The following is a 15,006-nucleotide window of genomic DNA, read 5'->3' on the forward strand; positions in this document are numbered from 1 at the left end:
GTTATCTGTAGATTCTGGAAATTATTGTCCATAAAAAGTATTTTTCCAACATGTGGAACGTGTGATTGATTTTGCATATATGTGTGTGTGTGTGTGTGTGTGTGTTTCAAACAGAAAAACAATGTTGCTTTATAATGGATGAGGGCTGTTCAAGGATGGCGGTTGGACAATGTGAGATTTTAATTCATGGAAAATTTTGTCATTAAAGAGGAGTGCATTAATTTAATGAGAAAACCAGGTGGAGTATTAAACAGTGACAGATCACAAGATGCAGTATAAATGATGCCACCAACTTGCACAAACACAAATAGCAGATTGCACAAACAAAAACAGTTCCAGTATGTGCACCCTAATTCAGTGTTAGCAATGTGGGAAATGTTTCTCTGTATTGCTGCCTCTCCGCTAACTGATTGGGAGTAAAAAAATAAATAAATAAAACACGCTATGTTGATACTTGTAGCAGATTCTGTGAAACTGGAATTTTCAGATCTATATACCTGCAAAGTCAATGCCATAATCTTTTAGGGCATTTGCTGTGGGCACAAAGAGATGAAAAAGGTATCAAATTAAAGCTCAGTACACGCAGAACTGCAGGGGGGAAAATACCACCTTTTCCAATGTAAACTGAAAAATCAATCAATTCAACCAAAGAAAAAAAGTGAGGTAAACAGAAGCTACAGTTTTGAAACCTGCACAGGGATTGGACATCGGCTCTGTTTATTGATGTGGGAGCCACTCTAGTCATTAGTTCAGCTGGTGGTGTTATGGGTTGTTAATGAACATTCCAATCACTCAGAAGTTTAAAATGCTGCCAGCATATAAAGCCAAGGATCAGAAAAGCTGTGTGTTTTTGGCAGGAAAGGGTTCAACAAAGTAGGCAGTAGGAAACACTATGTTTAGACTGTCTGAGTGAAACTTGCTTCCAATCTGTCTGAACCCTCCCAATTCTGTTTTGGGGACAAACAGCAGACATGGGGAGGTTGATTTTTAGCAGACAATTGGCATGGTGGTCCCAATCCTGACTGGGACAATGCTCTGGATGTTTCTTCACACTAAAGGTCACTAGATGTGCTTACTTTTTTTTGGGGGGGGGATATAAATAACATAGGCTAGAATTCTACAGCAGCTATATAGTTAAGTATGCTACTGGTTATGATCATGGCATTATTGTCATAATATTGTCACAAGTTAAGTATACTTTACTAAGGTCCAAAACACACTTCCGAAATAGTTTGAGACTGTTTTAGCTGCCCTGGCTCAGTGCTAGGGAATTCTGGGAACTGTAGCCTTCTCTGTCACACAGCTCTGGTGCCAAAATAAACTACAATTTCCAGGCAGTTAAAGTGGTCTCAAACTGGTTTATTTCTGCAGTATGTTTTAGATCTAAATAAGCTCTCCTGGACTGACAACCCCCTTATGGAAATGTCATTCATCAGCAGCATGGACCTTCTTCTACCCATGCAGCTGATGCCTGGTAAAGTTGGTTTGGGATGAATTATGACAGTGACAACAGTGACACAACTGTGGCTAAGTAGCGATTATTTTTACAATTGTAACTACCGCAACCCATTTTACTGAGTAACTAAATATTTGATGTAGAATACTGACTGTAATGTATAGCTTGATTTTAACTATGGACAACTTACATGAGCTTATATAAATCAGTGTAAAAAAAAGGAAAGGGGAAGTCTGCAGAAATCTATGTAGAAAATCGTATGATTTTGCAGCTAACACAAATGAATTTGAAAATCTCCAGGCTTCTCCATTACCTCTTATTGCACATAATATTTACAGTAAAAATAAAAAAGAATACCATTTGGAGTATTGGCAATGCCTACTTAAAGCATGACTGTAATCACTGTACTGATGCCCTTTGCTTCTTTATCTTTGAGCCTTTCTTATCTTATAATAAGAAAAGACAGCAGTCTCTTCTGACTGTTATGAAATTTGTTTGCTTTCATGGATTTGAGAGTCAGGAAGATACAGTGTAGTTTGATGCATGATTTCCTAGCCAGCATCTGCTTCCAGAAATTAATATCTAGCTTAACATAAAGCATATCATGCTGATCTTCAACAAGTGTAAAAATTATTTCAAATGAAGTGGAAAAGGAGGAAAAAATAAAGAATATCTAGGCAACAACATACATTTTGTAGCGTCAAATCATTGATGTTAGTTGATAATGCTCTCAGCCAGTCAGCACTCTCCTGGGCTGTACAATACTGAAGTATCCCAGTGCTAACTCCATCGAGTGCCAGTACTTCAAATGCATTAGATCTGCAGCAAGAAGAAATATATACACCATCAAGGAAGCTGTGGTTAGTCCTCTCTTCTCATTCATATTTCCACAAATTAGCATTTATTATTACAATTGGAAGATGTGTATGAGTGTGTTTTGTGTGTGTACCTTAAAGGAACTATTAAGAGGTAGTGCATTTCTAGCTAATCATTAATATGCATTTTGGTTTGTTTAACTTTTGTTTAAAATACTGTCCTTTACAGACTATGTATAATTTCAAAATACCATCACATAAGTGAATTGTGGAGCTAATGTCCTAATAAATCATGTGAGCGTGGAGTGTCCTAATAAATCATGTAAGCTGACTTAGCTTGGTGGTTAAGAAATACATTTTGTGTTGGGCAGTCCCAGATATTACTGTATATATTCATATAGAAGTTTAGAAATTTTAATCAAAAAATTGCCCCCCCCCAAATGAGTGCGCCTATCCACAGGTCAATATAAGTGCTATACCATAACTCTTATACATAAAAGGAACCATCCCTTGGTGAAAAGCAAGAGTGTAATCTGTCCTGGAAGCACTATCTCAGCCATCCAGCCTTTAGTATGAGCACAAACAATTATGCCTACTGGATTTTTGTAGTTCTTTGGCAGCATTTTCCTTTGGTTCATCCTTTAAATCCATTGTTACGTGCCTCTAAGTTTTCCCCTTGACTTATCCATGGGCTATATCAAAATCCATAATTTTGTTTTCCAAACCTCCCCTTGGCTTACACATGACATCGATTTATAATCAAGTATATACGGTATTTCATATTGACAATAAGTCTGTATTTTGTAAACCCTTCAACCTTTCACAGATGAAAACTGGGGCATGTGTGGCCAAGCAACATCAGAGTGTTGCAAAGATGGCAAAAGTTATGAATGAGAAAGAACGCACAAGCTAGAGGAGTCTGCAACACTTTGCTTTTGCCCAAGTCTACTAAGAAGGGCACGAATCCAGCCCTTCCAGTCCTTTCCCTGTACTGAGTTAATTGGGTATAAACTACTTTTGTATTTTTAACTCAGTTTGTAGCAACTGAAAGAAGTCAAGGACAAATGAAGAAAGTGGGATAAGAAGAGAGAAACTGAAACATTTAAAAGCAGCTGAATAAGTTGAATGACACAAGATTAATGGGGACTATCCCTGCCAAATTGGAACAGTTGGAGGGCATGGTTTTGGCATGTTAGTCCTTGGAAGAACCCCATAAGGTAAAGGAAAATGAACAATAGAACAGAAGATAGCTATACACTTCCCAGAATTATAGTTCCTGGGCAAACACTTGATTTTCTTTCTTTGGTAGCAAATGGCAGGCAAAGAAAAAAGTTTCAGTTCATAAGTCTGTTATGTACTGCCTTGGTGGTCTAGGCTGAAATTGGGTTCTTGTGCTGATCTTAGTTACAAAGTAGTAGTGTGGTGTATGTGAATGCCCTGTCTGTCACTGTACAATCGTCTCTCCAGCAGTCTGCAGTCTGCTTGCACTTCAGGTAATGCCTAGGAGAAAACAGCAGGAGGCAATTCCTCCCATGGGGCTTTTTGAAAGGAAGTGCAGGCAGCCAAGAAGGCAGCACAGGGATGGAGAGTTATAATAGAAAGAAAACAAACATCTATAGTTATCCCTCAATGATAAGGTACGCTCTAAAAAGGCATTTTAAAAACTCAAAATAAATTTTAAAGTGCTTTGAGAATGAGATGTGTTTTAAGAAAGACCTTTTTGTGGAGGGAGAATTATTTGGGAAATTTGAGGGTAGTTTTTGGCAACGTACTCACGGACCTCGCGGTGATCTCTGTGACATATAGCTAGATAAGATTTAACTGCTGTACACTCAGAATTACCATGTCAGTGGAAGGCAATTCTCTAAGTGGGTCAAATGGGAAATGAAGGTCAAGCAGCCAGATGCTCAGCCCAATGCTGGCCCTGTACTGTGGCTGTGTGAGAACTAATGGAATTCAAGGCAGCCTCAGTACATGTGACAGATAATCCTGCTAATATGGGCACATCAAACTGCCAAATATCTAAAGAGAAGCATGGATCTCACTCTTAGGAGGTGTTAAACAACTGTGAGTGGTGGATCAAGATTGCAGTCCTAAGTACACGGCATAGTAATAATCTCTGTTATTCACTGTAGGGGCTTATTTCCAAATAAACATGTATTTCACCACTCAATACTTCCACTCAATATCACCTTATTTCTTTGGATTTTTTTAAACACTGTCACACAAAAAGGTGCCAAGTACTTTTCATGTTTGGGTTATTTAATTATTTATCGAATGATTTGCACTTTAATTGCCCATCCTAAAAAGCCTGCCACCACCTAAGGCTAGATTATCAATAGTACAATCCATGTAATTGTTCCAGTCCTCAGTGGTATAGGGGTGCTAGTCGATTCGTTCTGATACTCATGAAACTGCATTGATAGGCACAGTTAACTGAGAAACTGAATACAAATGCACAAGATCAGTCTGTTAGTCACACCTGAAATTGCAGGGTTTTTCCCACTTCTCATTTTGTCGTCTGAAACATTCAATGAGTGTGTGAAAGTGTGGAAAGAACAAGTAAGTGATATGACAATACTTTTCTTATTTTTGTTTTGTTTTGTTATAAACCTATTTGTATTTTGAATAAAGATATTTAAAATACATGAAAATGCAGGGCTGAAAAGGTACTCATATATGAGGATATTTTTGATGTAGTCTATTGTATTTGTGTATTTTAGTGATTTTTCATGATCACCAACAATGGTCCGCCCTGGCCTTGCATCGGGAGGCATAGAGATGCTGTGGCCTTCTTTGAAAGCTCACGCCGAACGAGTCTCGAAGAGAAATGACAACGCAGAAAGAACCACAACCCGGAAACATCACCCAAGGAGACTTTCTGCTGTGCTTACTGTAACCGGACTTGTTTATCTCAGATTGGCCTTTTTAGTCATCAGCGCGCTTGTAGAAAGTGCAGATGAGTCCTTCCTGAATCTTTGTTCGCGAAGAAAAGCCAGAGAGATATACTCAGGTATAAGTCTAGAAATTTTAGTCAAAAAATTGACCCAAAAAAACTGAGTTGATTTATCCATGAGTCACTGTAAGTACTCTAATAAAAATGGAGCCATCCCTTGGTGAAAGGGAAAAGTGTAATCTGTCCTAAAAGCACTGACTCCCCTCTGCTCTCTCATTTGTCCAGCCTTTAGTGGGAACGCAAACAATTATGTCTGCTGGAATTTTGTTAAGTTCTTTGGAATAATTTTCCTTTGCTTCACCCTATAGATCCTTTGTCACATGCCCCTAAATTTTAACCTTGACTTATACATGGGTCATACCAAAATCCATAATTTTAGCTCCTAAACCTGCCCTTGACTTATACATGAAGTATAAGTTGCGTATATATGGTTGTTTCTATGCCATCTGTCCTAGAATAGCTTGCACAATCAGAGAGGAAGCCCTGTATTTGAAACTGGTCTTGTCCTACCCCACCAGATGACTCAATAATACTGAATAATACCAAAAAAAGACCAAAAATAACAATAATATTAAGAATAAATAATGCAACAGCGAACAAATATAATACAATAGCATAATAAGGAAAATATATTGTAAATGCACAATTCTTAGAGAGAAGAAAGAAATTCCCCAGCCAGGGTGCTTTGTCTTGCATTCCAACCAACTGTAGTTAGTAGCAATGGGGGGGGGGGGAACCCAAAAAACCAAATAGGTTTCCCAACAGTTGGGAAGAATAATACAAAGCAAGACTTTTGCAGAGTTTTCTCAAGGTATTCAAACCTCCTGAGGTGTTGTGAAGAAATTATCATTCAGAAAAAAATGAGATTTTTCTGAGCAAAAAGCATGTTTCCTCCACCAAAAACATTCTTCCCTGCACTGGAAACATATCTTCTACACAGAAAACATTTTTTTTCTATGAAAAAGAATTGGGTTTTTTTGTGTGTGGAGGGGGTGGCATTATAACCTCTGCAAAACTTCACAACATTAAAACACAGGGAATATATTGCAGAAAGAAATTATTGTTTTCTATTACAATGTGGAGAAATCTGCAGCAATTATTTGTCATTGTATATGAGGATGACTATAGTCATAGATTTACATCACTAAAACTACAGGCAAGAGGAAATAGCCAGTGAATACTGTCAATCCTATTTGGGGTAGGGAAATTGTGGGAAACATTTCATCAGAATTCTTCCAGATTTAGGAAAACTTTTAAAACTGTTTCTTAGGACAGGGCTCACTAATAGACAGGGCAATCGAGTAACTATTTTGTTTTTGTCTAAAATGTTTCTGGATGTCTGCTGAGGGAAGTGGCAAGTGGGATCAGAAGCAATGGATTTATCAGCCTGGCCACTATTTTGCATCCTCTACAATACCCTGATAGTACTGTTCTGGAGCACTGTGGCAGATCAAAGGTGGCAGCTGCCATAAGAGCTTATAGTATAAATAAATCAAAAAGCAAACAATATTCACAGATAATGTTGCAAAGTGGCTGCTTTTTCTTTTTGTTGCAAGGCCTATAAAATAGGGTGAATCTCTCAGAGTTTTCACCTGTGAAATTCAGTGAAGCTCTAGGTGTACTCCTAATGAGGCGAGATCCAGAGCAAGAGTTCTGTGAAGAACAGTCTATCATGCTGATTTTCTCTTAGAAACAAAAAAGAAGCCAGTACAGATGAAACAAATGCAGACTGAAGTTATATGAACAGTGAGCTTCAACTACAGTACCGGCTGCACAGACATATATACATGCTTTTCACAAGAACTCCTACTTCAGATGTTGTAGACTTTCAGTGCAGATACTAGAACCACATGAAGCCTGTTTTGGTGTATCTGGGAAGAAATGCAGTTAGCATACCAGTCATAGCCATGTAGAAGTACTCCTAGCCACAACCACATGGGGATCTAGTACAAGGCCAAGCTCAGGAACACTCCAAAGCTATAGATCTTTTCTTTGAAAAACACATTCCTACTTCTGGCTCAGCTGATATACAACACTGCTGTCTTGGTTGGATTATGCCTCAGTTAATTCATATCCAATCTATTTCTGCAATCAGACATTGGCTCAAAACCTCAAGTTCTTCCTAGGAATCAGATGAAAAGGATAGAGTTGGGTTTTGTATGAATACTAATAATATACTGGAAAACGTTTCCTGCCAGTTTTCTATAGATGTTAAATAGTACAGAGTCAAGACTGAATTCAAAAGGATCCCATTGGCTAATGGTTAAAGTAACAATGAGCAATACTCCAGCACCATCTTCTGCGAGCCACTCATCATATAGGACTCAGAGACATGTAAAAGTTTCATTCCCAGTCCCCACTTTAGACAGATGACTGATAAATACGACCATGGTCCTATGGCACAGAGAGTTCCAGCAGAAGCACTGGGAACATACTTCCTCTGACATAAATCAGTTTCTTGCATAACTAAGGTGAAGGTGAGCTCCATTTCTTACACTTAAAAATAAATTTCACTATTTTATAGTGTTGTACCCTCCCTCCAATTCTTTCATACAATTTTTGATCTTTATAATTATGCCATCTTTTTCTTTTTGTATCTTTCCCCCCTTAGTCTTTTGTCTGTTCTCCCAACTGTTTGTCATTTACCACTCTATTGTATTTCCCCCCCTCCTCCTCCTCTCAAACAACTATTCAACTTTAGGGGCTTGTTGTTCAATCTGTAGGCATTTCTCTCTCATACAATGTCTAAAAGAAATGTGAGGCAGTTATGTGGAATTTTTCAGAGCAGTCACCAACAGTCTTTGCTCATGCCCTATGAACTAAGGAATCCTTCTTATACATTCCCCTCAGCAACCATTCAGCCTCCCCCAGAAGCTGATTCTGTCTGGATCATTGTTTATATTTTATATTCCTTTTTAGCAATCCTATTCAGTCTATTCCACTCAGCTCACATACCACACAGCAACCTCACTACTGGTAAGGAGTGATCCTTCTTTTGGAATTCAAATATGATTTGGTCATTACTATTGTTTGAACACACTGATGAGGTTTCAAGAACTTGCACGGCTACTAAACTCATTAGAAAGCTTTGGCATGCTGTCATCTCTTCTTCCTCCTCTCTCTCTCTCTCTCTCTCTCTCATTTTTTGTTTCTCTTCTTTCTTTCCAATTCCTTTTTTCCTTTTTATTGTGGATAAACTGTATTGTGGATAAACTATATAATAAGGAAATATTGAAACCCATTCTGAATTTTTGGGATATGTACTCACATGCTAAATAAGAATTAGGTGTCAAACAAATGCCAATACAGTACATTGCCAACAGAAGAAAAATAAAAAACAGGTGCTGTTTCTAACGGGTTAAACCTAATACCTAATGAACTGAGGGGCTCAGCAGATGGCCCTAAGGGGCAGCTCTGTGCCACCCCTTTCCTCGCTGGATCAGGGCCATGACAACTACACACCATGCCCCCTTCTTTTTGCTTCTTTTTGCAGCAAAAAGAAGCTGCAAAAGCCACCACCTGGTCAGGTGGGTGGCATAGGGGCAGAGTCACGGTGGCCAGCATGCAGTCGCCACGCCCCCACTCTGCCCTAAGGCTGGCGTTTAGTGCCGGTCTGTTGGCTGTCAGTTTCAAAGTCTGCAAATCCTTTCTTGGAATTACGTAGAATTTTCAGCCAGAGAGCTCCTCTAGGACCTCACCAGACTACACACCACCGGATTCCACAGAATACTGTCAAGGAAGTTATAGTAGTATTATAGTACTATAACTGTGGAGTGTAAAAGGCCTGCTGAAAGGCTGGCAGATTTTTGTGCACTTTTAGTTGGCTTTTGTTGATATCCACCCATGAGTCGATCTTGACCCATGGCAACCCTGTAGATGAGATATCTTTAAGATTCCTTATCCTCCACTGCTCTGCTCAGGTTCTTCATATTCATACCCGTGACCTCTTTTATAACGTCCATCCGTCTAGCATGCAGCCTTCCTCTCTTTCTGCTTCCCCTTTTTTAGCGTGATTGTTGTTTTCAATGAGTCATGTCTTCCCATGATATGACCAAACTACAACAGCCTCAGTCTAGTCAGCTTGGCTTCCAGACAGATTTCTGGTTTGATCTGGTTTAGGACCCATTTGTTTGACTTCTTGGCTGTACATGGTATCCTCAGTACAGTCCGCCCTCTCCTTATGTGGGGGATCTGTTCCGGACCCCTCCGCGTAAGGCGAATTCCGCCTATGCTCAAGCCCCATTGGAAACAATGGGGCTTGTGCACGGCGATACGGCAGCATGCGGGGCACAGCGTGCACCCCGCGGCTTGAGCACGCAAGCTCAAGTCCACATAAAGCGTGCCCATGTATGACGCGGGTGCGCTGTACTCTTCTCTAGCACCACATCTCAAATGAATTAATTTTCTTCCTATTGGCCTTCTTAACTGTCCAGCTCTCACATCCATACATGGTTATAGGGAATACAATGAATTGTTCAGGGAGCAGACATTTCCCATTAACAGAAACTTTGTGTTAATGGGAAATGGCTGCTCCCTGAACGATTCAGTGATGCTGGAGGTGAGGGGACAATTTCCTGACACTTAGGAAGCACGTCAGGCTTTCACACACATGTGCTTCCCTGATATTTTTTGGGTGTTTTACCAGCGCTTATCCCATGGTAAGCGCTGGTGTAGAAATCCTCTATGTTGCAGAATTTTGACCATGTTTTTGCTTGCCTGAGAGATTAGAGCTATGATTCTATAGTTGCTGTAGTCTTTTGCATCTCCTTTTTTGTGTGGATGGTGATGTATATTGATTGTTTTCGATCTATTGTTTTGTTTTCCATGTCTGTTGACATCTGTTGATTAGCACTGGTGTTGATTCTGTTAGTACAGATTGAAGGAATTTGATTGGAATATTGTCTGTTCCTGGTGATTTATTTTTCCCCTCATTTCTCTAATTGCAGCTTCTTTCTTTCTTTCTTTTGACAGTTTGGGGTTCATCTTAATATGACTATTTGATGCGTGTGTCCTTCATTTTGTTATCCCTTTTATATAGCTCTTCCATGTGCTACATCCAGAATCTTCTTATTCCTTCCTGGTCTTGAATTATATTTTTATTGTCATAGAGTATCCCAGTCCCTGGTTTGAATTTCCCTTTGATTTCCCTGATCTTGTGGGCTAAGACTCTTGTTCTTCCCTTTTTGTTGTTGTCCTCTATCTCTCTGCATTGATCACTGTAGTATTTGTCTTTATCTTTTTTGCACCATTCGTTGAACTGTAGTTTTGAGTTTGTTCCTGTCTCCCATTTGTTTTGATTCTCTTCTTTCCTTTACTGCTTGTAGCATTCCATGGTTTCTTCTCTTTCTTTTTGACTAATGTAAGTGGCTGTCTGCATTTGTCATGCCCAGAGGATGAGGGGGCTGAGCTCAGTTTGAGACTGAGCCCGAAGCTGAGCTGGGCCCTAGCTCTGCCCTGCCAGCTCAAGCAGAGGCTATGGTTTCCCAGGAGGCTCAGCAACCAAGCCTCCTGGCAGCAGAGCTTTCAGGCATGGAAGAGGATGAGGAGAGCATACCTACCTTCAACCAGTGAAGAGATGAAAGGGTGTGCTTCTGGCATTTGAAGAGACTTTAGGAAAAATGCTGAGTCATCAACAACAACTGAGCTCATGCGAGCTGATAATAGAAACAGGTGCAGGATGCCAGGTCAGTTGTCAGTGATTATTTGAGTTTGCTGGCGAAAGCACACTTGTCTATGACTCTCTCCTTGGTCTGAACCCTTGACACTCAGACTGCATTCTCGTCTTGACTATCTGGAACCCTTGACCTTTGGACTGCCTTGTTAATCTGCCTCACCGGAATCCGAGATCTTGGACTGCTTGACTATTCTCTGTCTGGACTCTTGGTTTGAACTTTGCTTTAAACCTATTTTGTTTGCATGGACTTTGCTTTGCCTTAAAACTGCACCAGCCTCCATGAACCATTTTGTTGTTGTTGTTTAATGCTGCTGCCAGCATCTTTGGCTGCTTTCCTGGACAGCATTCTTCTTTTATTATGCTTCTGGATTCTGACCATAGTTCTTCTGGTTCCCAGTCTAATGTGCTTAGTAGTGCAAATCTGTTCCTTATATTGCCAATAAATTCTGTTGAAATATTGTTTAAATCAAATTTGGTATGGTGACCAGTTTTGTTCTTTTCTTAAGTTTTACTCTTATTCTTGAAATAAGGAATTCATGGTCTGTACCACAGTCAGCACCTGGTCTAGTCTTGGCCACCAAAATTGAGCTTCTCCATCTTTTGCTTCTGATTATATAATCTGTTTGGTTTTTGTGTTATCCATCTGGTGATGTCCATGTGTATAACCTTCTCTTTAGCTATATGAAAAAGATGTTTGCAATGAATAGATTGTTGGCTTCAAAGAAATCTATCAGACACTCACCTGCTTAATTTTTTTGGTCTAATCCAAATCTGCCTACTGTTTTTGATTCCTCTTCGCTTCCAACTTTGGTGTTCCAGTCGCCTGTGATTAGTTTAACATCCTGTGTTGGTATGTTGTCAATTTCTTCCTGGGCTTTTTTGTAACATCTCTCTACTTCTTCCTCGTTTGCATTTGTGGTTGGTGCATTTGCTTGAATTATGGTAATATTCATAGGTTTTCCAATAGGTTATTGAGATTTCCAATAGGTTATCATTGTGATTTGGCATTATATCCTTTTACTGCTTTTGCCACATCTCTCCTTAGTATGAGTGCCACCCCATTTCTTTGTGTATTCTCATTCCTTGAGTAGAACACTATGTAGTTGTCTGAGTCCAGTGGCCTATTCTTGCCCATTTTAGTTTGCTTACTTCCAGTACTGCTATATTAATGTGTTCCATTTCTATTTTTACTATGTCCAGCTTCCCTTGGCTCATGCTTCTCACTTTTCATGTTCTTATTATATGCGTTGTACTGCTCTGGATAGCTTTTGCATTTTTAGCTGGTTTCCTGCTTGTCTCAACATCTTTTGAATTTTAATGCTTTTAGCTCCTCTGGCAAGTGTGATTTCCTCTGTTTTTCTACCTCTCTGTTTGCTTCTTGTCTTGCCTGTGTCTCACTTGGAATGTCTCATCATAGAGTTTTCTAGGTGAGGGGTTATGCAAGGAGGGTCACTATTACCACCCCCTGGGCTTAGTGCTAACAAGTATTAGCCATAATGTCATCATTGCTTTCTCAATATCATAGCCATCCACCACCATTGCTGTTGCCAAACAGTATAGTTATATTATAGTTGGTTTAATAACAGTATTATGACAAGATAGATTTTGGAATTTGTATTATGGACAGCATGGTTTTGGTAAGACAGAATTTTTATCCAATAGAGCCTCAAAGGTATTCTGGCCTACTGATTAAGCCTAATTTTGAATGAAACTGCAGCCACTGTTGAGTTTGTTTTTAACGTAAAACCAGATTATGATGCTAGGTTCAATCAGTTGACAGTTCTATTCTAGAAGCAGTCCACAGGACAGACAAACATTTGTACACGCCAAGATCTCAAACCAGAGATTTGGCCTAAAATGTGAATAGTTTTAAAGCTTAAAGTGAAATAGAACTTAAAATAAGTGTGAAATCTTTTACCAGTTGGCATTATCAACAAATAGGGAGTAAAATAGTGAAAAGATCAACTGGAGTTATTTACAGTTTCTTTTGACTAATTATAATGATTGCAAATACATTCACTAAGTCTTTCATGGTTGTTCCCTCGGTAAAAGAGGAACATGTTGGAGAAAGAAAAAAAATACTTGCCCCCAAAACTTACCATCATGCAGTCTATTTAATCCTTTGTTGGCAAATTGCATTTATCTCAAGGATAGCTTTACAGACAGCTTGAGAGATCACTGTGGAACACACCTGTCTCTTAATATTCCCTGAACCATAAAATTATTAGCCAGACTCATAGTCAGTTCAAAATCACCATACTGTCCAGACATTATATTGCCGGGTCAGATATATTTTGATTTCATGCCCTAAAGGTATTCTGTGACATAAACTATAATGATACACTTCACTGAAACAGTAAGCTTCATGCTCTAGTCTTTACAGTTAGATTATGAAAGCCCAATTACCTACTGAAGGCTTTCATTTATCCATGCTATCTACATTTGTGACTCCTATTCATATTGGCTAGTACTATATGTCATTTATATGCCGTGGAAACGCATACATATGTGCATGTGCATATGTGTTGATCCATCATCATCATGCAGCCAGACTCACAGAATAGGACCATCCCTTCCTAGTTTTCTTCTGGAGTCCTCCAACCTCCCCCTAAATTTGCTTCTGAAGTTCCCCACAAACTTTTTAGCTTCTAGCATTTTGTTCTTGAAAATGCCTTCTGTGTATTCAATATACTTTTTAGCTTGGAAGGAGAAGGAGAAAGTAGATTTTAATAGGATATAGTCTTGACTGTACAGAATAAACAAAAACAACAGGCAGTGGTACATAATTCTGATGGGAAAACAAAGCTCCAACTAGAATATTCATGATGTTACAAGGATGTATTCTGGAACCTGTAATATATTCCTTTCTCTGTTTCTAGAGTTTTCTGCCATCATCAGCAATTGGCAGTCATCACAATCTATTTATCTGCATGTCATCTTCCTGCATAACTGTGCCCAAACTGACTCACAACAAACTACGTTACATAAAGTATATAAATTCAGTTACAGAGAGAATTACAAATAGACGTTGCATAAATAGATTAATACATAATAAATTGTCACACATTACAATGGTTAATGATATACAAATAAAATAACCTAATCTGGCAATTTAAAATTAGGCAGAACAAGGGTAACCAGAGAAAGAAAACCAAATAGGTCACTATTCTATTTAAAATTTAAATTGAAGCATAACAAAGGTAACCAAAGACAAATTGAGGTTTTCCACAATTAGTCTACTAATTTTGGTGAACAGCTCCTGCCCTCAACTCAGTCTCCTCTCTCAGCCCTTCCCTCATCTCTCAGTTATAGAGGTAAAGACTGACAATCTCACTTGAAGCTTCAAATTCTCTTACAAACAATGTTAAACTCTCGAAAAACCTACAAAAAACAATGTTTAATTCTCCCAACCTGCACCCTGCTAGCATTGTTTCTAGCCATCATGTTGTCAAAACCTTCTCTTGTTCTATCTTAAATCATAATCCTGGAAAAACAGATCTCATTTCTTGTAGGTGTGAAAAATGAATGATTTTCAAAATATGTCGTTCAAATTTCAGTTACCCTGCTGTTTTTAATTATACGTACAAGGCACAGACATATTACAAGAAAACAAGTGCTACATCCATCAGTGTGATATTCACAGCCCTGGTCTGTCATAATCTCAGACATTCAAACATTTTGAGGCACAGGAAAAGATTCTGATGAGGATGAAGCCCAGACTGCTTTCTCAAGGGAAGGATGGACAGAGCCCTGCTGCCTTTCTCCAATTCAAAAGATATAAGGCTTCAGTCAGTTTAGCTCCTTGCTGAAGAAAGGTCCTTCCATAGTTGTCTTAGCAGAAGAAAGCTTCAACCAGTGACATTCACTTGGAGCTAACCAATGTCCTGTTTTCATCTGTCCTTACGTAAGAGGCCTTCTGCCATGGCTTGATCTTACTTTACTACTCTTCACCTACTTGATCTAATCTTACCTTTTGTGACTTGGCTTTGCCTACTTTGATCAGATTTTACATACCTTGATCTACCTCCAACAGATACTGTTTGTTTCCTTTTCAAGCCTCAAGCACTCACAAACCACTTGGTGAGTTCAGGAGCAGAGAAATATG

At 39.0% G+C, this 15,006-nt stretch overlaps 1 protein-coding gene across 1 annotated transcript in view; it reads right to left on the reverse strand.

Annotated features, from left to right (window-relative positions):
• Positions 1 to 15,006, reverse strand: part of SNTG2 (syntrophin gamma 2) — a 188,157-nt gene that overhangs the window by 68,482 nt on the left and 104,669 nt on the right. The window contains exon 10 of the mRNA XM_042457420.1: positions 2,146 to 2,275. Within this exon, the coding sequence (XP_042313354.1) occupies positions 2,146 to 2,275 (130 nt within the window). The remainder of the gene's footprint in view (positions 1 to 2,145; positions 2,276 to 15,006) is intronic.

Source organism: Sceloporus undulatus, chromosome 1 (genome assembly GCF_019175285.1).
Source record: "Sceloporus undulatus isolate JIND9_A2432 ecotype Alabama chromosome 1, SceUnd_v1.1, whole genome shotgun sequence".
In the NCBI taxonomy this organism is placed as follows: domain Eukaryota; kingdom Metazoa; phylum Chordata; class Lepidosauria; order Squamata; family Phrynosomatidae; genus Sceloporus; species Sceloporus undulatus.